Raw genomic sequence first — 23208 nt, forward strand, 5'->3', positions numbered from 1 at the left:
ACACACACATGACACAGATCTGTAAGTCCACGGTATTGGAGATAAGTTAAGAAAACCATCCTGAAACATATGTGCTACAAAACACCTCTGTTTCCTGCGCATGTACCCTGACAACAACATGGGGTATGATCACCACGCACACATACACAGGCCACCGCCAATGGGTTGGCATACTCTGGATCAGGTAATCGAGCAGCTGCTGCGGTATAGCCTCCCTTTCTTGCACCAATGCCTGTTTGAGCTCCTGAAGTGTCCTAGGGGTTTGAAGACATGCAGCGATACGTTGACCAAGAGCGTGTGTTTCAAGGTACTCCTCCATGATGGCAGCTTGGTGGGGCCATGCGTTATCATCCATCAGGAGGAAGGTGGGACCCACTGCACCAATGAAAAGGTGCAAAATGACATCCCGATACACCAGACCTGTTACAATTCCTCTGTCAAATACATGCAGGGATGTAGATGCACAAATAATAATCCCACCCCCCACCATCAAACCACGACTTCCATACAGGTCCCTTTCAAGGACATTAAGGGGTTGGTAACTGGTTCCTGATTCACACCAGATGAAAACCTGGTGAGAATCACTGTTCAGACTATTCCTGGACTCGTCTGTGAACATAACCTGGGACCACTGTTCAATGACCATGTACTGTGTTCCTGACACCGGGATTTACGGGCTCTCCAGTGACCAGGGCTCAGTGGAATGCACCTTGCAGGTCTCCAGGCGAATAAACCATATCTGTTTAGTCATCTGTAGACTGTGTGTCTGGAGACCACTGTTCCAGTGGCTGCGGTAAGGTCCTGAGCAAGGCTACCTGCAGTACTTTGTGGCCATCTGCGGGTGCTGATGGTGAGATATGGGTCTTCTTGTGGTGTTGTACACTGTGGACGTTCCATACTGTAGCGCCTGGACATGTTTCCTGTCTGCTGGAATCATTGCCATAATCTTGAGATCACACTTTGTGGCACACGGAGGGCCCGTGCTATGACCCTCTGTGTTTGACCAGCCTCCAATTGCCCTAGTATTCTACCCCTCATAACGTCATCAGTATGTGTTCTTTGAGCCATTTTCAGCACACAGTCACTATTAGCACATCTGAAAACAACTGTACACTTACTCGCTGCACCCTAGTCTGACATGCACCGACACACCTCTGTGTATGTGGACTGCTTCCAGCACCACCATGCAATGACAGCAGATCAAATGCACCGTATAGTCATACTCTGAGGTGATTTAAACCCACAAACTGCCCACCAGAGCATTGTTTCACCACATATCAGCATTATCTTTAATTTATGAGCATGAGTGTACATAATATAGCAGTCTTCTCCAACTAAAATGGGTGCTATACTTTTTTTTTGTGTACAAAATATTGGCTTAGCATTTGAAGTCTTATTACACACTGTACATTTACAAACTACTGTGAGGTTTGTTGACTCAACAGACTCACTAGTTTAACTGTTAATCGTTCATGTTTTAGTTCCATACATGGCTACACTCCATACAAATATTTTCAGAAAAGACTTGCAACCTACATCCTCAGTTATTTCCTGGATGTGTTCCAATATCTATCTTCCTCTACTGTTCTTACCCTCTGCAGCTTCCTTGAGTACCATGGAAGTTATTCCCTGATGTTTTAACAGATGTCCTGTCACCCAGTCTCTTTATCCTTTCTTTGCTGATTCTGTAGAGACCTCATAATTCTTAATCATATCAGTCCACCTAGTTTTCAGCATTCTTCTGTAGTGCCACACATCAGACACTTTGACTCTCCTCTGTTCTGGTTTTCCCACTGTCCATGAGTCACTACCAGACAGTGCTCTGCTCCAAACATACATCATCAGAAATTTCTTCCTCAAATTAAGGCCTATGTTTGATACAAGCAGATTTCTCTTGGACAGAAATGCCCTCTTTGCCTGTGCTCATCTGCTTTTTATGCTCTCCATGCTTCATCCATCATGGGTTGTTTTGCTTCCAAGGTAGTGGAATTCCTTAACTTTCTCTACCTCGTGATCACCAAGTTCGGTGTTAAGTTTCACACTACTCTCATTTCTGCTACTTCTCATTACCATTGTCTTCTTACAGTTTGCTCTCAATCCGTATTCTGCACTCATTAGACTGTTAATTCCACTCAACAGATCTTGTAAATCTTCTCCAGTTTTGTTCTGAATGAAACACACCTGACACTGGCATAATATTCTACAATATTTAATTACATGTTACACAAACCGGTTTTGGCTGTTACACTGTCAGCAGGTACAAAGCTAAGAATAAGGTGTGGTATGTGATGTGGGATGATTTTGTTGCATCAAAGATTTTAAGCTAGTACATGTACAGAGTATTTCCATTTCCAGAGGTGAATATGTTAATGTTATAATTAGAATAAAAGAAATTAGGTTATTCAGTGTAAATGCAATGTAATATTATTCAACTAAAATAAAATGTGTGACACATTAACTAATGAATTATAGACAAATTACAACAGTTGTACATAGAACAACATAATTGAACAATAAGCTGAACAAAATAATCTTGTCTTTAATAGAACCTATATTACAAACAGATAAGATACAATAATGATATTAAGCAGGTCAGTGATCATACAGAGTAAATTTATTTATTTGTGTTAACACAACAAGAGAATTTATAATAACTGAAATAAAGGAAATGGATCATGCGAGTAAGAGGGGTAATTTATAACATGGCCTGGATGGACTTAAGAGCAGCATTTGCAGTTAAAAGTGGTGAGTAAGAGAACTTTCAGTACTGGACTTGGGTTGGTGAAAATGTGTTTATTAATTTCCTCAATTTCAGGACAGTTCATCTTCCTTCCTTTCTGGCTGTGATGTAATACTTCATGTTTCACCTTGTGACCATGGTCTTCTATAAGCACGCGATCTCCAAAAGTAGAGTCTCCTTTTTCTAAGTTTCCAACTTCTGTGGTGTTCCTTCAGGCAGATAGATATTGCCCTTCCAGACTGACCTATATTGAATTTGCTACAGTTGAAACTAATTTTATACACTCTGCTCTTCTACAAATCTGAAGTGCTGTCTTTCCCTCTGAGCAAAAGGCATCCAACAGTTTGTGCACATTAAACGATGTTTTTACATTCCTGGATTTAAGCTTTTGGGTTACATCCAGTGAGACTTTTCCTATCTATGGAATTGAGCACCACTTATTACATTCTTGAGGTGGTGGGTTAAGGGCAGGGTAAAGAAGAGAGAACACCTGTTGTTCATGCTTTTTGTGCATTATGGAGCCCACTGAAGTAGGAGGATAGCCATTGTTTGATGGTATTTAATTCCATTTGGAAGTTGGCTTTTATTAGGTGATTTATCATAGAATGAAAAGCAGCATATTTATGGGTCACTGGGTGTTGAGAATTGACTGGTATTATTACATCTGTGGTGTTAGGTTTCCTATAGATCTTGAAAGTATGAATATGGTCACTGATGTCTATGGTTAAATCCAAGTAGTTGAGGCAATTACCCCCAAACTCCAGTGTGAATTTTATACTGTTATGTTAAGAATTTGCACTGAAGCACCAGATAAACTGGTATAGGCATGTGTATTCAAATACAGAGATTATGCAAACATGCAGAATAAAGCAGTGGTCGGTAACGCCTGTGTAAGACAAGTGTCTGATGCAGTTGTTAGATTGGTTACTGCTGCTACAATGGCAGATTATCAAGATTTAAGTGGGTTTGAACGTGGTGTTATAACGACACATGAGCAATGCAACACAGCATCTCTCAGGTAGCAATGAAGTGGGACTTTTCCCATATGACCATTTCACGAGTGTACTGTGAATATCAGGAATCCAGTAAAACATCAGATCTCCAACACTGCTGCAACTGAAAAAGATCCTGCAACAACAGGATCAATGGTGGCTGAAGAGAATCATTCAACATGACAGAGGTGCAACCCTTCCACAAAGTGCTGCAGATTTCAATGCTGGGCCATCAACAAGAGTCAGTGCGTGAATCTTTCAACAAAAGACACAAAACATTACACTTTGCCTTGACCCATCAGTATCAGCATTGGACTGTTGATGAATGGAAACATGTTGCTTGGTCGTTGAATGGAAACATGTTGCCTGGTCGGACAAGTCTCATTTCAAATTGTGTTGAGCAGATGGATGTGCACGGGTATGGAGACAACCTCCATGAACCCTGCATGTCAGCAGGGGACTGTTCATGCTGGTGGAAGCTCTGTAAGGTTGTGCAGTTGGAGTGCTATTGGACTCCTGGTATGTCTAGATATCACTGTGGCAGGTGACATGTACGTAAGCATCCTGTCTGACCACCTACATCCATTCATATAAATTGTGAAATTGTGCATTCCGACAGACTTGGGCAATTCCAACAGGACAATGAGACACCCCACCTGTCTAAAACAGCTGCAAAGTGGCTCCAGGAACACTCTCTTGAGTTTAGACACTTACACTGGCCACCCAACTTCCAAGACATAAACATTATTGAGCATATCTGGGATGCCTTGCAACATGCTGTTCAGAAGAGATCTCCACCCCCTCATACTCTTAGAGATTTATGGACAGCCCTGCTGGATTCATGGTGTCAGTTCCCTCTAGCACTACTTCAGACATTAGTTAAGTCTATGCCACATCATGTTTGTGGCACTTGCTCACGGGGCCCCTACACGATATTAGGCAGGTGTACCAGTTTCTTTGGCTCTTCAGTATAGTTGCACGAGAAATTTTTGAAGTTGTCTGCTAGTGCCTGTCTATAAGCACAGCATATCATCAACATATCTAAACCAGTATTTAATCTTGAAAGTGAATGAACTGTTTTCGAAAAACAGTGTTTCAAAATTGTCCATGAATATTTCAGCAAGGAGTGTACTGAAGGAGGATCCCATAGCTAGACCATCGAACCGTAATAATTTTGTGTTAGAAAAGTTCTGTAACTAACCTTATGTCATCTGTGACAATTGGGTTAACTCCTGCTTTATCTAGCAAGTCTGTGAGAATGTTTAGGCACTCCTGAATAGCTATATTTGCGAATAAGTTTCTTACACCCAAAGGAAACAGGGGAATTTCATGTCTTTTAACTTGTTCACTATGTCTACTGAATTAAGGATCCCATGTTTAGATTTGAACTGTATGGTGATCTTGATCAGATCATTTAACACTCTGGCTAATCTATAATGTGGAGCTGAGAATGAAGACACCACAGGACGGCTTGGGATATTCTCTTTCTGGAGTTTAGGGAGGCCATAAAATCTGGGAGCTACAGGATTCATGTGGGTAAGGAAGTAGGCATCAGAGTCTGAAATTATACTTTTACACTCTTTGATAATACTTCTAATTTTATCATTATAGGACTGTCTGAGTTTTTTCTGTATCTGTCGGAATTTGGTAGCATTTAGGAAATCTGCCACTTTGTTAACATAGTCATATTTGTTCATTAAGACAACAGCATTTCCTTTGTCTGATTGGATTGCTATAACATTATTGTTGATCATTTTGTTCTTGAACTTGTTAGTACTTGTTGTTCCTTAGCTGGCGGGGCTCCAAAAACAAGGTCAGATATTTCAGGTTCATGGGATACAATAGTAAAGAAGTTCTCACATAATACGCGTTCTAGGTCTATTTTTATTACTTCCTGTTGTGTTTTGGAGACTTTTTGTGGTGCAGCATATTTAAAGCCCTTTCCCAGTACACTGCATTCTTCACTGCTCAGTTATAAGTCTGAAAGATAAGTTACACAATCCTCAAATTTTAACTTTTTAATAGGTTTTGAAAATTGTACCTCTGAGTAGTTTATTAATTTTAGTCTTCTGTTTTTCATACATGGTATGCATGAAATCATTAACTTCTTGTCTCACTTCACTGTCAAATATATCGAGCTGAGCTGGGTTTAAAAGGGTCAAAATTCAGATGTTTGTTAATTTTGGGTGTGTACTCATCTGATTACGAATGCTGTATCACCAGTTCATTTCTTCTTTGATCCACTTTTTTGCGTGATATCTACTATCTTTTTAGGAGTGGCAGTCTTCAATTTTAGTCTTACACGTGCATATTTCAGAATGATATTCTTTTGGATACTCTGACTGTTGAACCCAATACATTGACCAGCAAATCCCCCCCCCCCCCCCCCCCCCCAACTGAGGATAGCAACGTTATCAGTGAATCTTATCACTGACATCCTTTCACCTCGAATTTGAAACCCACTCTTGACTTGAACCTTTCTTTTGTTTCCATCATTGCTCCATCAATGTGTAGATTGAACAGAAGGGGTGAAAGACTACATCCCTGTCTTACATCCTTTTTAATCTGTGTGCTTCATTCTTGGTCTTTCACTCTTATTGTTCCCTTTTGGTTTTTGCTGTACTGTATATTACCCATCTTTCCCTATAGCTTACCCGTATTCTTCTCAGAGTTTTGAACATCTTGCAACAAATACTATGAACATCCTACCCCCCATGAACCATGGACCTTGCCGTTGGTGGGGAGGCTTGCGTGCCTCAGCGATACAGATGGCCGTACCGTAGGTGCAACCACAACGGAGGGGTATCTGTTGAGAGGCCAGACAAACGTGTGGTTCCTGAAGAGGGGCAGCAGCCTTTTCAGTAGTTGCAGGAGCAACAGTCTGGATGATTGACTGATCTGGCCTTGCAACATTAACCAAAACGGCCTTGCTGTGCTGGTACTGCGAACGGCTGAAAGCAAGGGGAAACTACAGCCGTAATTTTTCCCGAGGACATGCAGCTTTACTGTATGATTAAATGATGATGGCATCCTCTTGGGTAAAATATTCCGGAGGTAAAATAGTCCCCCATTCGGATCTCCGGGCGGGGACTACTCAGGAGGATGTCGTTATCAGGAGAAAGAAAACTGGCGTTCTACGGATCCGTTCTACGGAGCGTGGAATGTCAGATCCCTTAATCGGGCAGGTAGGTTAGAAAATTTAAAAAGGGAAATGGATAGATTAAAGTTAGATATAGTGGGAATTCGTGAAGTTCGGTGGCAGGAGGAACAAGACTTCTGGTCAGGTGACTACAGGGTTATAAACACAAAATCAAATAGGGGTAATGCAGGAGTAGGTTTAATAATGAATAGGAAAATAGGAATGCGGGTAAGCTACTACAAACAGCATAGTGAACGCATTATTGTGGCCAAGATAGATACAAAGCCCACACCTACTACAGTAGTACAAGTTTATATGCCAACTAGCTCTGCAGATGATGAAGAAATTGAAGAAATGTACGATGAAATAAAAGAAATTATTCAGATAGTGAAGGGAGACGAAAATTTAATAGTAATGGGTGACTGGAATTCGAGTGTAGGAAAAGGGAGAGAAGGAAACATAGTAGGTGAATATGGATTGGGGCTAAGAAATGAAAGAGGAAGCCGCCTAGTAGAATTTTGCACAGAGCACAACTTAATCATAGCTAACACTTGGTTTAAGAATCATGAAAGAAGGTTGTATACGTGGAAGAACCCTGGAGATACTAAAAGGTATCAGATAGATTATATAATGGTAAGACAGAGATTTAGGAACCAGGTTTTAAGTTGTAAGACATTTCCAGGGGCAGATGTGAACTCTGACCACAATCTATTGGTTATGACCTGTAGATTAAAACTGAAGAAACTGCAAAAATGTGGGAAATTAAGGAGATGGGATCTGGATAAACTGAAAGAACCAGAGGTTGTACAGAGTTTCAGAGAGAGCATAAGGGAACAATTGACAGGAATAGGGGAAAGAAATACAGTAGAAGAAGAATGGGTAGCTCTGAGGGATGTAGTAGTGAAGGCAGCAGAGGATAAAGTAGGTACAAAGACGAGGGCTGCTAGAAATCCTTGGGTAACAGAAGAAATATTGAATTTAATTGATGAAAGGAGAAAATATAAAAATGCAGTAAATGAAGCAGGCAAAAAGGAATACAAACGTCTCAAAAATGAGATCGACAGGAAGTGCAAAATGGCTAAACAGGGATGGCTACAGGACAAATGTAAGGATGTAGAAGCTTATCTCACTAGGGGTAAAATAGATACTGCCTACAGGAAAATTAAAGAGACCTTTGGAGAGAAGAGAACCACGTGTATGAATATCAAGAGCTCAGATGGCAGCCCAGTTCTAAGCAAAGAAGGGAAGGCAGAAAGGTGGAAGGAGTATATAGAAGGTTTATACAAGGGCGATGTACTTGAGGACAATATTATGGAAATAGAAGAGGATGTAGATGAAGATGAAATGGGAGATACGATACTGCGTGAAGAGTTTGACAGAGCACTGAAAGACCTGAGTCGAAACAAGGCCCCCGGAGTAGACAACATTCCATTAGAACTACTGACGGCCTTGGGAGAGCCAGTCATGACAAAACTCTACCAGCTGGTGAGCAAGATGTATGAGACAGGCGAAATACCCTCAGACTTCAAGAAGAATATAATAATTCCAATCCCAAAGAAAGCAGGTGCTGACAGATGTGAAAATTACCGTACTATCAGTTTAATAAGCCACGGCTGCAAAATACTAACGCGAATTCTTTACAGACGAATGGAAAAACTGGTAGATGCAGACCTCGGGGAGGATCAGTTTGGATTCCGTCGAAATGTTGGAACACGTGAGGCAATACTGACCTTACGACTTATCTTAGAAGAAAGATTAAGAAAAGGCAAACCTACGTTTCTAGCATTTGTAGACTTAGAGAAAGCTTTTGACAATGTTGACTGGAATACTCTCTTTCAAATTCTAAAGGTGGCAGGGGTAAAATACAGGGAGCGAAAGGCTATTTATAATTTGTACAGAAACCAGATGGCAGTAATAAGAGTCGAGGGGCATGAAAGGGAAGCAGTGGTTGGGAAAGGAGTGAGACAGGGTTGTAGCCTCTCCCCGATGTTATTCAATCTGTATATTGAGCAAGCAGTAAAGGAAACAAAAGAAAAATTCGGAGTAGGTATTAAAATTCATGGAGAAGAAGTAAAAACTTTGAGGTTCGCCGATGTCATTGTAATTCTGTCAGAGACAGCAAAGGACCTGGAAGAGCAGTTGAACGGAATGGACAGTGTCTTGAAAGAAGGATATAAGATGAACATTAACAAAAGCAAAACGAGGATAATGGAATGTAGTCAAATTAAATCGGGTGATGCTGAGGGAATTAGATTAGGAAATGAGACACTTAAAGTAGTAAAGGAGTTTTGCTATTTAGGAAGTAAAATAACTGATGATGGTCGAAGTAGAGAGGATATAAAATGTAGACTGGCAATGGCAAGGAAAGCGTTTCTGAAGAAGAGAAATTTGTTAACATCGAATATAGATTTATGTATCAGGAAGTCGTTTCTGAAAGTATTTGTTTGGAGTGTAGCCATGTATGGAAGTGAAACATGGACGATAACTAGTTTGGACAAGAAGAGAATAGAAGCTTTCGAAATGTGGTGCTACAGAAGAATACTGAAGATAAGGTGGATAGATCACGTAACTAATGAGGAGGTATTGAATAGGATTGGGGAGAAGAGAAGTTTGTGGCACAACTTGACTAGAAGAAGGGATCGGTTGGTAGGACATGTTTTGAGGCATCAAGGGATCACAAATTTAGCATTGGAGGGCAGCGTGGAGGGTAGGAATCGTAGAGGGAGACCGAGAGATGAGTACACTAAGCAGATTCAGAAGGATGTAGGTTGCAGTAGGTACTGGGAGATGAAGCAGCTTGCACAGGATAGAGTAGCATGGAGAGCTGCATCAAACCAGTCTCAGGACTGAAGACAACAACAACAACAACTATGAACATGCCTTGTTTTTTTTTCAGTCTTTCTTCCATTATCAACCACAATGTCAGAACTGCCTTTTTGGAGTCTTTGCCTTTCCTAAAGCTAAAAAAACTGTCATCTAACAGTGCCTCAGTTTTCTTTTCCATCTTCTGTATATTATTTCTGTCAGAAACTTGAATACATGAGCTCTTCAGCCGACTGTGTGATAATGCCTGAAATTGTGGGATCTTGCAATCTTTGGAATTGTATGGATGATGTATTTCCGAAGGTCTGATGGTATATCACCAGTCTCATACATTCTATACACCAACATCTGTCTTATTTGATTTTGAATCTTCCAGAGTTCGTTTAAATTTTGACTCTAATACTGCATCCCCTATCTCTTCCCCATTTACTCCTGTTTCTTCTTCTATTGCATCATCAGGCATGTCCTCCCCCTCATGGAGAGCCTCTGTGTACTCTTTCTTCCTGTCTGCTCTCTCCTCTGAATTTAACAATTGAATTCCCATTGCACTCTTAATGTTACTGCCTTTGCTTTTAATTTCATCAAAAGTTGTTGTAACATTTCTCTATGCTGAGCCATTTCTTTTTCAATTTCTTCACATTTTTCATGCAGCCATTTGGCCTTAGCTTCCCTGCACTTCCTATTTATTTCATTCCTAACTTGTGTTTCATATTCTTGAATTTCTCTAAACATTTTTTATACTCTCTTCTTTTGTTGAACAATTGAAGTATCTTTCTTATCCATGGTTTTATTGCAGTTACCTTTCTTGTACAAATGTTTTTCTATCATACTTCTGTGATTGCCCTTTTTAGATATGTCCATTATCCCAGTATCTATAGCCACAGAAACTTAAAACATATCTCCTCATTTCTTAGCATATCCACATCCCACTTCTTTGGCATTGATTTTTCCTGACTAGTCTCTTAACCTTCATCCTACTCTTCACCATTACTAAATCATGCTCTGAGTTTCTATCTGCTCTTGGGTATGCCTTACTATCTAATAACTGATTTTTTTCTCTCTGCCTGACGATGAAATCTTACTGTACGTCCCAGCCTTTTCCAAGTATACCTACTCCTATTGTGATTTATGAACAGAGTAATCATACCTTGCACTCAGTACAACGCCTGTAAGTCAATACATTCCTCATCTACTCGGCAAGCTCTGCAACAAGGTTTTACAAAATTTACCGAGTGACTCATGTTTCTCAAAGACCTCACTAATTACTGTTTGTAACCTTCTTTGGGCTAAAGGCTAGACAAACTGAACCACAGAATAAACAGTATGTAAGGCCCTAGATTGCTCTTCCAACTGAAAAGACAATCACAATACCCCTGCTATCTGTTCATTAGTATCTATGGCCAGTCCCTCAATTTGAGAGTGTTTGGTAATTTCCCAAACATTTTCCATCTTTCACTGCCATCTATCCCCAAGTGATTAACTTGTTCCTCTGACTGACTTGGTCTTCGCTTGGTCCGCTGTTACTTTCCATCCATGAAGGTTTGCTTGCAGTTGTAACAGTTTCTCTGAACTTACTGATACACAGATTCAATGTGGACTCAGTACCGACCTTATATAAACCTTTGGTTCTGTTAACAAAATGAGACACTGGTACCTGAATTCTAAAAACTTGAGCACAAGCTGGGACACCACCACTGTAACAGTTCTGTATTCGCAAGTGCAATGGCAGGCAAACTATCACACACAGAACAAGCATTGTTTACCTCATCAATAGTAGAAATTCTTATTACTTGATGGCAATCTGTTGCACCATGTGAATGTCAACCCAGTTCAGCCACACTATCATCCACTGGCATTCTACAAATTGCCAATTCCTATTGCATCTGTGGCTTGGTTAAATATAAAATTCCCAATACTCATCTCTACTCTGGAACCTGTTCTATTATAAACCTGAAAAGTTAAAGTTTAGCATATAATTTCTGGGAAGAACTTAGCGGAGGCAGGTGCTTACCCATTCTAACACAGCCACAGTCTGTTCAAAGTAAGCTGGTCTAACACCATAGTAGAAACCATTGGCTGACTGATTGCAGATCTGAATATATGGCCCAACTGCCATGCTGTTCTCACAATGGCTCCTCCCAATGAATAACACTGTAGAGATAAATCTGTCTGCTATATCCCTGGCTAGTGAACCCTCCCAAGGAATTCATGCCTCTCGATGACAGACTAAGGTTGGTTGCTTACAGCTGATTATCAACTGCACTCTATACTGTGCTGTCCTCTTCCTGCAATGTGCCAAACCTGAAAACACAACTGAGTGCTCTTGCCAAGAACACCATGCTCACACTGCTTGCCGACCAGAGCCGTACTATTTGTTCCACTCTAAAATCACAATCACAAGAGAGCACTACCCACGCATGCATGCCTCTATATTCACATATCTTCTGCTTGCCCCCCTGCAACAACCTCGGAAGATGCCACCTATCGACCAAGAGCAAAGATCACTTACTCGCCACAAACATGATTGACAAATTGCTTGCCACACCTCAAGTGCCTAATCTCAGGGATACCAGGTAAGCAAACAACAGCTGACAAAATATATGAATGATAAATGACAGAAGTGACATATAAACAAATCACATGAAAGTTATTACACAAGCAACTAGTTTGGAAAACAATAAAGTAAAGTGAATTTACGAGAATCAGATGGCCTGTTGTATTACTGAAACAGATACCCCCCCCCCCCCCCCCCCAAACACACACACACACAAAGCAGAATTAAACAATAAATAATAAATTAATAAAATGCAATTTATAAGCCAGAAAGGTAGCTTGAAAATGGTCATGGCAGAAAGCATGGTCTTGTGAACACAAACAACACAGAACACAGCCATGCCACCCAGTAAAGTCGAGAGTAGGCAACAGAATTCAAATTATAATCTAGGTTCACCACAAATCATGAGCACTTGTCCAGAAAAATCTGCTAAACACAGCCTAGTAGAAAAATACAATGAGTTCTTTCACTCACAATAGGAAATCAGAGGAACGATGGCAAATACCACCTTGGCTTGAAAGTCACCAGGATGCAGTGGGTCACACATTGGCAAAGCACAAAAATACTGCCCATTACAGAAGGCCTCACCTTATAGTCCACAATACAGGTATCCAATGATTTCCTGAGAAGCCTCACTTCCTCCAACAGTAGAGTAGCTGGCAGTTAAACTCCAACTGGTATGATGACATCAATAACACTCCACAAGCCATGCCACAGTCTTCCAGCTATGTTTGGCCCAACAGAGCATTATCATGTCCTTAGTAAATCTGTACTTCTATCTGTCCATGCCACTAAAATCAAGTCACTTCCCTCCTGCCTTTTTTCACTGTCAGTTGCTGCCTAGGCATCATCTCACAAGCTGGTGTTGTTTGATATCCCAGCAACATGTAAAGACACATGCAGAGCAGGCACAACTGGTTACCAAGCACTAAGGATGCCTCACACACATGGTACAGTTGTGGAGTAATGAAGACATGGTGTCCTGGCAGTGAGTCCAGATCATGAAAATATCATCACTGAACATGAATCATATGAAGGGCTTGGGTTTTGTGAGGCTAGGAAGGTATGCTCTAGAGGCTCACAGACAGGTGGGCATAGGAGGTTGCCATGCTGATGCCTTCTCCTCAAAGGAGAAGTAGTTGTGTGTAGCAATATACTTGGTAAAGTGCTTGGAGAATACAGTATCAATATTATGTGAAGAAGTTGCTACTCACCATATAGCGGAGATGCTGAGCTGCACACACACACACACACACACACACACACACACACACACACACACACACACACGACTGCAATCTCAGGCAATTGAAACCACACTGCGAGCAGCAGCACTAGTGCATGATGGGAGTGGCGACTAGTTAGGGGCAAGGAGGAGGCTGAGGCAGGGAGGAATACACTAGTCAGTTTGAAGTCAGAAGGACAATGGGAGGTCTAGTGTTTGATAGTAGTGAGGCCTACATAATCTTCAGTCCCTACAGAAATCCTTAGGCCCATCTCAGAATCTCTCCCCTGAGTCCGTCTCACTCCTCATTCCAATGAAACCCCCACACATCCACTTCCTACATGCTTCACAAATCTACAAATCCATCAACCCTGAAGGCTCCATAATAGCTGGTTATTGCACTCCCACTGAAATATTTTCCACTCTTGTCAACAAAATATCTTTAATTACCCAAAACCTAGCCTCTCGCATCTAAGATACTATCAATTTCATACATCATTAACTCTTGAACATCCTTACTCCTTTACCACCTCGATCCTTAGTCATCACAGTTGATGCTGTCTCCCTATAATACTAACATCCCTCTTAACCATGGTCTTGTCTCTATCGAACATTACCTCTCAAAATGTCCTCAAAACTCACTAGCTCATTCATCAAACACCTTACCAAACTATAACCCCCCATACAACTACTTGTCCTTTGGGGGGGTGGGGGGAAGGTATACAAATAAATCAGTGACACAGCCATAGGCATCAGGATGCCATCCTCCTATGTCAGTCTGATTTTGAGCCATCTAGAAGAAACATTCTTCGGCTCCCAAAAACCCCAAATCCCTCATCTGATTCAGATTCATTGGTGACATCTTCACAATCTAGACTCATGGCCAAGAGACCATATCTTCATTCCTCCACAACCTTAACACCATCTCTATTACCTGTTTCGCCTTGTCCTCTTCAAACCAATGTGCCACCTTCATGGACATTGACCTCCATCTCTCTGATGGCTCCATATACACCTCTGTCCATATTAAACCCTCTAATCACCAACTGTACTGGCATTTTGACAGCCATCACCCCCTTCCACACCAAAAAGTCACACCAGTACTGCCCGGCCACCCATGGATGGCTTATCTGCAGTGACAAGAATTCTCTGGTCCAATATGCCGTAGGTCTCAAGGGAGCCTTCACAGATAGGCTTTACTCCTCTTACCTGGTCCCCAAACAATTTCCCATGCCATATCCTCACTCACACCTAATACTTCAACCATTCCCTGTAATCAGTTACAAAGGAGCCTCCTCTCATCAGGCCATACCACCGTGCACTGGAGTAACTGAATCTCACCCTTCACCAGGCCTCTGACTATCTATCATGAGGGCCAGTAATGAGGGATATCCTACCTGAGATCTTTTCCACTGCTACTAGTGTGGTATTACATCACCTATTCAACCCACACAAGTCCAGTTCTTGCCTATGCTACTCACAATCCCAAACCCTTGCCACAGGGGACATGTTTACGTGGAAAATCCAGGTGGAATATTGGCCTGAATCATCCACACAGCACTTCTACTACAGTCCTGCCACAGACGTTTCCCATCCTACCAGAGACAGAGCCATCTATATACCTATTCTGCTGCAACCACTGCACAGCTTTTTATGTCAGTGTGGAAACCAACCAGCTGCCCACCAGAATGAATGGCCACTGCCAAACTGTGGCCAAGGACAAAGTAGCTCAACAAACTGCTGAGCACATCATTTTCTACTTCAATGGCTGCTTCACAATTTGTGCCATCTGCATCCCTCCAGCACCAGCTTTCTGAACTACATAGATGGGAATTATCCTGGTAGCACATCCTTCCCTCCCACAATCTCCTATCCACAGCCTCTACCCTCCACAGCCTCTACAGTTCTTCTGCCACCTCACCTCATCACAGTCCACACCTCCACATCATCTTAATGATGACTGGGTGTGCATGCCACTAGTCAAGTCTACATCAGACTCAGAAGACCATTGATGCAAACAACGTTGCATCAGTTGCAGCTCTCAAATATAAAATCTATTGCTTAGTTTGTACATTCATCTTGGCCAACTGGAGAAAGCAGCAGTCATCCTCTGCTGAAGCCACTTGACATGATTTAGTACTTCCTAATCAATGTGTCATCCTCTTCTATAAATCCATAAATTTGTTCCTCCACAAGCATTATTATAATGGAAAAACATGTTGAAGTGTCATAATACAACAGATTTATTACATGTAGACTGATCATTCTCTCTGAACTCACATTCGGGAGGACGACGGTTCAATCCCGTGCCCAGCCATCCTGATTTAAGTTTTGTGTGATTTCCCTTAAACTGCTCCAGGTGAATGCTGGAATGATTCCTTTGAAAGGGCATGACCGACTTCCTTCCCCATCCTTTCGTAATCTGATGAGACTGATGACCTCACTGTTTGGTCTCTTCTCCCAAACAACCCCCAACTGATCATTCTCTGCTATCTGAACACACCCATATATGATACTGCAGCCTAACTGCCTTTCTTGCAGTGAGAGAAAAATGTTTGATTCAATGGTTTGGGTTACTGTCAGTCAGCAAGACAATGCCCTGATATTTGCGATGAGAAATATACAAACCTTTCCTGAAGAAAAATGTTTGATGTCCATCTGAAATGTTTCCTTTTCGTAATGTCGAAGCCATTATTGGTTGGCAGATTGTTAGTAACAGGTCTCCAGCAGCCACTGGTGTCAACTACAAACTACCAAACTACATGACAGTGGAAAAAGGAGTGGGAGGGAGGGTGGGTGCAAATACTCTTTTGTCACTTCCTTACCTACATCAAACTGTAGTTTGTACTGCAGTATAATTCAGATCCATTTTCTTTCTCTTCCAGATATGACACAGAAATGGCATATACAAGTATGCTATTTAATAACTGTGCTGACTTTTATCTTATTTCATGCTGCATTGATGTAAGTTATCCCATGTTTTATGTTGGTAAAGAATTACACATCATTTCTTCTTTTCAGATGTCCATCACCAGTACATAGGGAGTCAGCAGTGACAGACAAATGTGTCATGCTGCCTGATCCAACTGATCCCTGTTGCAAAGTGCTTCGCTGTGATGTCACACTCACAGAAGGTGACTACGAGACCTCATCTGTCAGTGCCCAGGATTCAACTTCTGCAACTCTGCCAATGAACACAACAACTCCTGTTACAAGTAATGATTCTCTTTCAGTTACTGAGGATGGTCAAAGCAGGGATGCACAGACTGTGGCCCACTGGCTGCATTTAGTCTGCCATGGGTCTGATGGTGGCCTGCCACTCACTGTTCATTTTTGTAATTTTTTCGTCTTTTACTCATATGCTACTGAAATAGAGAGAGCAGGTTGTTTTGAGCGCAGTCTTGCTAGCACTGGAGCAGAGGGATCCAATTCAGAATAATAAATTATCTCACAGCACAATATTTTTGAACTTGCAATCACAGTAGTGAGTAGTGGGTTTCTGCCCTCAGTCCTAACAAGCCCGTGCACCTCTGGCTTAAAGATTGTAATGTTTGTGGACAAAGCATGCTAATTAGGGGTACAAATGTAGCTTCAGTAGACACAGCTTAAATGGATAGTAAAAATCAGTTTCAGCTGAACTGTGACATGCACAGTTACAATATAACACCTGTGCATATATAAAAATAGAAAGAAACTTCCACATGGGAAAAATATATGAAAAACAAAGATTCCAAGACTTACCAAGCGGGAAAGCGCCGGTAGATAGGCACAATGAATAACACACACACACACACACACACACACACACACAGAATTTCGAGCTTTCGCAACCGGCGGCTGCTTCGTCAGGAAAGAAGGAAGGAAAAGGAAAGATGAAAGAATGTGGGTTTTAAGGGAGAGGGTAAGGAGTCATTCCAATCCTGGGAGCGGAAAGACTTACCTTAGGGGGAAAAAAGGATAGGTATATACTCTCTCTCTCTCTCACACACACACACACACACACACACACACACACACACACACACACACACACACACACACATCCATCCATATTTACACAGGCACAAGCAGACATATTTTAAGTAATTCTGTATGTGTGTTTGTGTGTTTTGTTCATTGTGCCTGTCTGCCGGCGCTTTCCCGCTTGGTATGTCTTGGAATTTTTGTTTTTAATATATTTTTCTCATCAAAGTGTTAGGAACTGATTGTTAACTTTTATACTCACAATACTAAAAACCATAAAATAATTACTTACGTAAAACAATTTTTTAAATATAACACATTTATAAAATGGACTCAGAAATATAAAATCATTTCTTCTTACCCCATGGGTAAGCAGCAGTTCCTGTCATTCGCAGTGCAATAAAATTGTTAGTGTCTTACATACACTACTAATGCATCAGTTACGTATTGCATACACCCCACGTTTTTTGTTTTAAATTTTACAAGTTTTTATCATACTTATTAAAATTTCACTGGCACAAATATTAGGACTATGAGTATGTATGGCATTAGGAATCTGTAAGGAACTAGGATAAATTATTTTATGCTATTTTAGTCCATTTTCAAAATCTTTTATATTAAAAAGATTTTGAGTTAAATAATTATTTTTAAATGTAGCAGTTTTCTTTTTAATTTACTCACTTAAATTTAGCTGTCATAAGCATGAATAGCACCAAGCGGTATAGTGACAGTTTATTGTTAATACAACATATGGATTAAGTTCATATGATTTCCTTCTCTTTTGTATGATTTCCTTCTCTTTTGTGGATATGTGATTTGATTCCTTCTTGATGGAGTCCATGGATCCTGATGAATGAATCAATGAAGTGAAGTGAAAATCATGACTGTTCCGACATGGGTAAGCAACAGTCCCTCTATCTCAAACAGATTTGAGAGGAGCATGTTTAATTCTGAAATATTTGAGAATAGTTTTCTTCTAATAAATTCAAAATATAAAAGGTTAGAAAGGAAATCGTGAGACAGTCATGTAATGTGATGGGATACTTGACAATTCACCCACTTACGGTAAGATATTCTGGTAATGGTTAAATGAAAAAGGGTAACTGACATGATATAATTGGGTACTTGAAAACTTATCACAAAAACAGTGGATTAAGCATTCAGATTGACACTTCGTGCACAGTCCCCACATAAGATAAAATGTATAAGAAAAGCAGATTCAGGGAAGCAATTTATTTGCAACATCTAATATTCAGTAATTTTGTTAGTGTACTAACATGGAAAGATAACATTTTCTGTTGACACTGATGTGAGTGCATTTTCTCTGGTTTTCAGACATTTTCAATTTCATTTTCGCAACAAAGCAGACACTACTAATTATGCGTTTTGTGTGACCCTTTTTCCTACAGAAAATGTTGGTTTGTTTCTCATTACAATGAATTTTTAGTGGAATTTTGTGTTCCTACTCAGTAGAAATCTCCCAAAGTAGTCTAGTGTCATTTTTGACTGAACAAAATGTAGTAACGGAGAAAGCACAGCACAATACTTTATTTTTCTGAATAGAAGTTAGGTTGATGGCTTACTATGAAACTGAGTAGTACTATTTACATAATAATATAGGATGTAAATAACAACAACCTTGTAAAGCTGATTAATTCCATGTCCTGTGATATATTCACAGCCTGGATCACTGGATATATTCACAGCCTGGATCACTGGAACACAAAATATATAAATAAATAAAATAAATTTGCTTGTACCAAGAAACAAACTGACATTTTCCACTGACACTAGGCATTCCATGGAATGTGAGAGGAGAAGTATTTTTTGGGCTAAGTGCATTGCATTACATGAGTCATACTTCAAAAATACTGTGGAGAGAAGTCTTTGGGATCTAAATGTAATTTAAGTGCAACAAAACAATGAAACAACTTAATGTTATGAAAGACTATTGCATTACAGTCTTAATAAAAATTATGAAGGAATCTAAAACATTTAAATTAAGAGTTTCTATGCAGATACTCTGCAACAGAGAAGAAGGAATTGCCTAATTGAAATTTCTTTAATTCAGTCTTAAACTCCTATTCATTACAGTATCTGGCCAACACTTAACATGCTCCAGCAGATTGTTGCATATATTTGTTGCCATACATCTGTCCCCTTTCTGCACTACTGTTAACCCCTTAAAGTCTTTGTAGAGGCTGTTTTTGAGAAATACTGGTAATGACAAAAGATGTTAATGAACATTAATATTGTGAAATATTTCTTGAAATACTAAGTTTCTCGAAGATATCTCTGCTGTATGTTCTAGAATTAACACCATATATAACTTTTATAATATGTTTCTGAAAGAAGTATCCAAGTTTGTTGAGGTTCTCAAAACATAACTCTGTAACTTATAAACTAAATGGAAATATGCAGAATAAACTAGTTTCCTCATTTTTAAATCACTTAGAGCAGTAACCTTGTGTAGCACATATGTAGCTGAACAAAAGTACTTTATTAATTATAGGCAGTAGGCTCTCCACTTAATGTTATGATATATCTACGTGTATTCCCTCTCGAGGAACGTATTGTTTAATTAGGATGTTCTTGGTTCTTCCATATGATTTTGCTTGCTTTTCAAAATTTTTGTGAAATAATATTGACTCTAATTAAGTGTCCAGTGAGTTTTGCTTTATACTGTCTTAAAACTTCAGTAGTTCTTTTCTTCTCCCCTATTTCTTGCAAAACCATCTCATCTGGTTTCATCAGTCCAGCTAGGTCTTGTGATTCTCCTCCAGAATCACATTCCCACATCTTAGAGGGTGAGCTTTCTCCTCCTTTGCAAATGTCCATGTTTCACACCCGTATCTCAGGACACCCTTATATAAAACTCTTCTTAGTGTGGAAGCCGAAGTTTTTGTTCAGCGGAAGGTGCTTCTTATTCATACTTATCCTAGCTAAATTTAACTGACTAAACTGCAATAAAAGCTGTTACTCTGATAAAAGAATCAGTTTCTGCTTCACGATTTATAATAAATAGCTGCTGTTTATTTCATATTCATAGCTTAGTATTTACTTCACTATATTAGTATTTTTCAAAATAAATTAGCTACCCACATCCAAAAAATACAGGGACCTGTTCACAATACATTACTGCTTTTCATGTAACTATAAAAATGAACACTGTTACTTGCTATGTAGCTGACACTACAAAGAGATTCATTACATTAGTAACTTAGTATATTAAAAGGGTCAGCTTAAAACATCCCTTATCTCATCGTTCATTACCCTGTGATGCGAAAGTAATACGACATTAGTTTGATAACCACTACTACACTCAATGCAGTGGCATATTACAAACTCTTGTTCATAAGGCTAGAGTTGTCTCAGTTTACAGCAGAGTTTGACCATCCTCGCTTTGTGTTTGTACAGAACAGGTAGTTTGATAAACAGATTCATAATGCATTTCAGCCTACAGGCATTAAATCTCAAGAACAGCCAGAAGAAATGGAGAACTTCAGGAGGATGGTTTTTCTACCTCATGTTGGTGGTATGTCCTTTAAGATTGGCAGGCTGTTCAAGAAACATCAAACAAAATGTGTCATTCAGCCTCCATTGTAAGCACAGATGATGCTGGGTTCTGTTAAATACAGTGTAGGTCTACAGAGATTAGGGGTATATAAGATCCTGTGACAGTGTGGGAAATCATACACTTGCCAGACATGTTGCACTGTTAAGGATAGATGCACTGAAAATAGCCATCACAACAGACTGGATCAGCCAGAAGAGTCTGCTGTTGCTGAACACTGTCTTGACTTGGGACATACCATGAACTATGGAGAGACAGATATCCTTTCATAAACTGGAACACCATCTTTAAAGAAGTATGATTAATAGAGACAAGGGGTTTTAGCTCAGCAAGGAATGGCAACCAGCACTGGCATTACTAGGGCACTGTTAGGCCCAGAGAAATGAACCCAAGTCAACAGAGATGGGGAATCAGAGTCTGCACACTTAAACTGGTTGCCAACACTCTGTCCACATGCACCCTGGGTAAACATTTGTGGCTGCACTTTTCTTGCATCGTACATATGAGGGCTGTGGCCCATTTCTCTGGCAGGGGCACTGGATGTCACCATACTCCATGGTACATCTTTGATGACATTATAGCCCCACCACTTGGTGTTTGCTCTTTTCTAGCAAGCCAGTATATATATTGGCTAACCACTGCAGCAAGAGGTCATTAAGCATCTGAAGACAAAGAGCAGCTCTCTCATGGAAGCACTGTGCAGCTTCCACAACCTTATTTGACACAGTACCCAAAAATGAATGAAGCACTGCAACACTAATAGCACTTGGAAAGATTCTGAAGTCCATCAGACTGACTGAAAAACATATATCACTAACATTCAACGGTCACTTCCAACTAATTTCTTGCACATTAAACTAAAATGTCCCAAAATATAAAACATAAGAATAGTTCAAAACTATGTACATTAATTAGTCCTACCAGAATTAAAACACCGTAAGTTTCAAAAAAGAAGACAGATTATTTTAACTACACTCTACAAAGTCAGTCTCTTCCACTATGGATAAAATTCATCTTCTGTAAACATACCTACAACTAGTATACAGCTTAATACTCTTACATAAGGTAGCATAAGCTCATGTGTATTATGCTTATATGACAGGAATTTGTTAAAATCATTTAGCACTCAGAATAGATTGTGTTCAGTATGATATGCTTGCAAAGTTAAGAGTTATAAAGAGGCATATATTCTTTTATGAAAGATTGTAGAATCTCTTCCTGTCATAAATTATGTTACACATGCTCTCTGAATAGTAATCAATATTAAACTACGAAGTCCAGTAATTTAATGGTTCTATTCACAATAAAAATAATACTGCACAAAATGTGTGTGGCACATGAAGTAGGTAGAGTGGATTTACATTGAATTACTAGTAACATACTCATATCATGATTCCAGAAGATCATTAATAGGTCAGGTCTGAGGCTACTCAATGCAAATTAAAAAGTAAAATCTGTTGAAATCTCTTGGAAGCTTTCGAGGTAGCATTACAGCAGCAAATGTAGGTCAATCTGTTTTCTATGATGAGATAGTTTTTTTAATATATTCCTACATCCTTAAGCTATTGTGATTTGGAAATTTAAAAAATGGTTTGTTCAATTGCTAAATGTTTGGGGTATCATGTTTTTCACTTATCCGCATATTCAATTGCCGATTTTATTTCAGTTCTCTAACTTTTTTTTCTCCCAACAGCTAATTTTACAGGTACATGTCAATACAAGGGAAATAACTATGAAATCAACGAAGAATTTCATGATGGATGTGAAGCATTTTGTATATGTGAAGCAACAGGTGTACAATGTGCTCCTATCCAGTGTCCCACAGAATTTGGGCTGGACTTAATAGACCCCCACTGTCTTGAATGGGACACATCAGCATTTGTACCTAGTCCCCCATCTTGCTGCCCATCAGAAGCAATCTGCAAGAACAATGGCTCTTGTCTGTATGAAGGACAACGATTTGACAACTTCGCACAGGTACTGAAAATTTTGTGTCAGCTTAATGAATATAATGATATGAGAATTATTTCAAAGTTCAAAAATTTTCCTATGTTTCTAATACTATACCTAAGCATAAATTAAGAGAAAAGGAAGAAGGAATACCAAATTCAGAGTGGCACCAAGAAACAGCAATTCACCTTGACCTATGCCTTGGTAGTCCTTAATCAGCTATAGTGCTTGGTCACTTCCAGTGGTTA

At 39.8% G+C, this 23208-nt stretch overlaps 1 protein-coding gene across 7 annotated transcripts in view; it reads left to right on the plus strand.

Moving 5' to 3' along the window:
* LOC126361237 (putative epidermal cell surface receptor) overlaps window positions 1–23208 on the plus strand; it is a 402667-nt gene that overhangs the window by 277959 nt on the left and 101500 nt on the right. For 4 of the 7 annotated variants that reach the window (XM_050007773.1, XM_050007777.1, XM_050007776.1 and 1 more), the window contains exons 6-7: window positions 16495–16688; window positions 22704–22987. In XM_050007773.1, the coding sequence (XP_049863730.1) occupies window positions 16495–16688; window positions 22704–22987 (478 nt within the window). The remainder of the gene's footprint in view (window positions 1–16494; window positions 16689–22703; window positions 22988–23208) is intronic. The other 3 variants (XM_050007775.1, XM_050007780.1, XM_050007778.1) reach the window with 1 other exon arrangement.

This window comes from Schistocerca gregaria, chromosome 1 (assembly GCF_023897955.1).
Source record: "Schistocerca gregaria isolate iqSchGreg1 chromosome 1, iqSchGreg1.2, whole genome shotgun sequence".
In the NCBI taxonomy this organism is placed as follows: domain Eukaryota; kingdom Metazoa; phylum Arthropoda; class Insecta; order Orthoptera; family Acrididae; genus Schistocerca; species Schistocerca gregaria.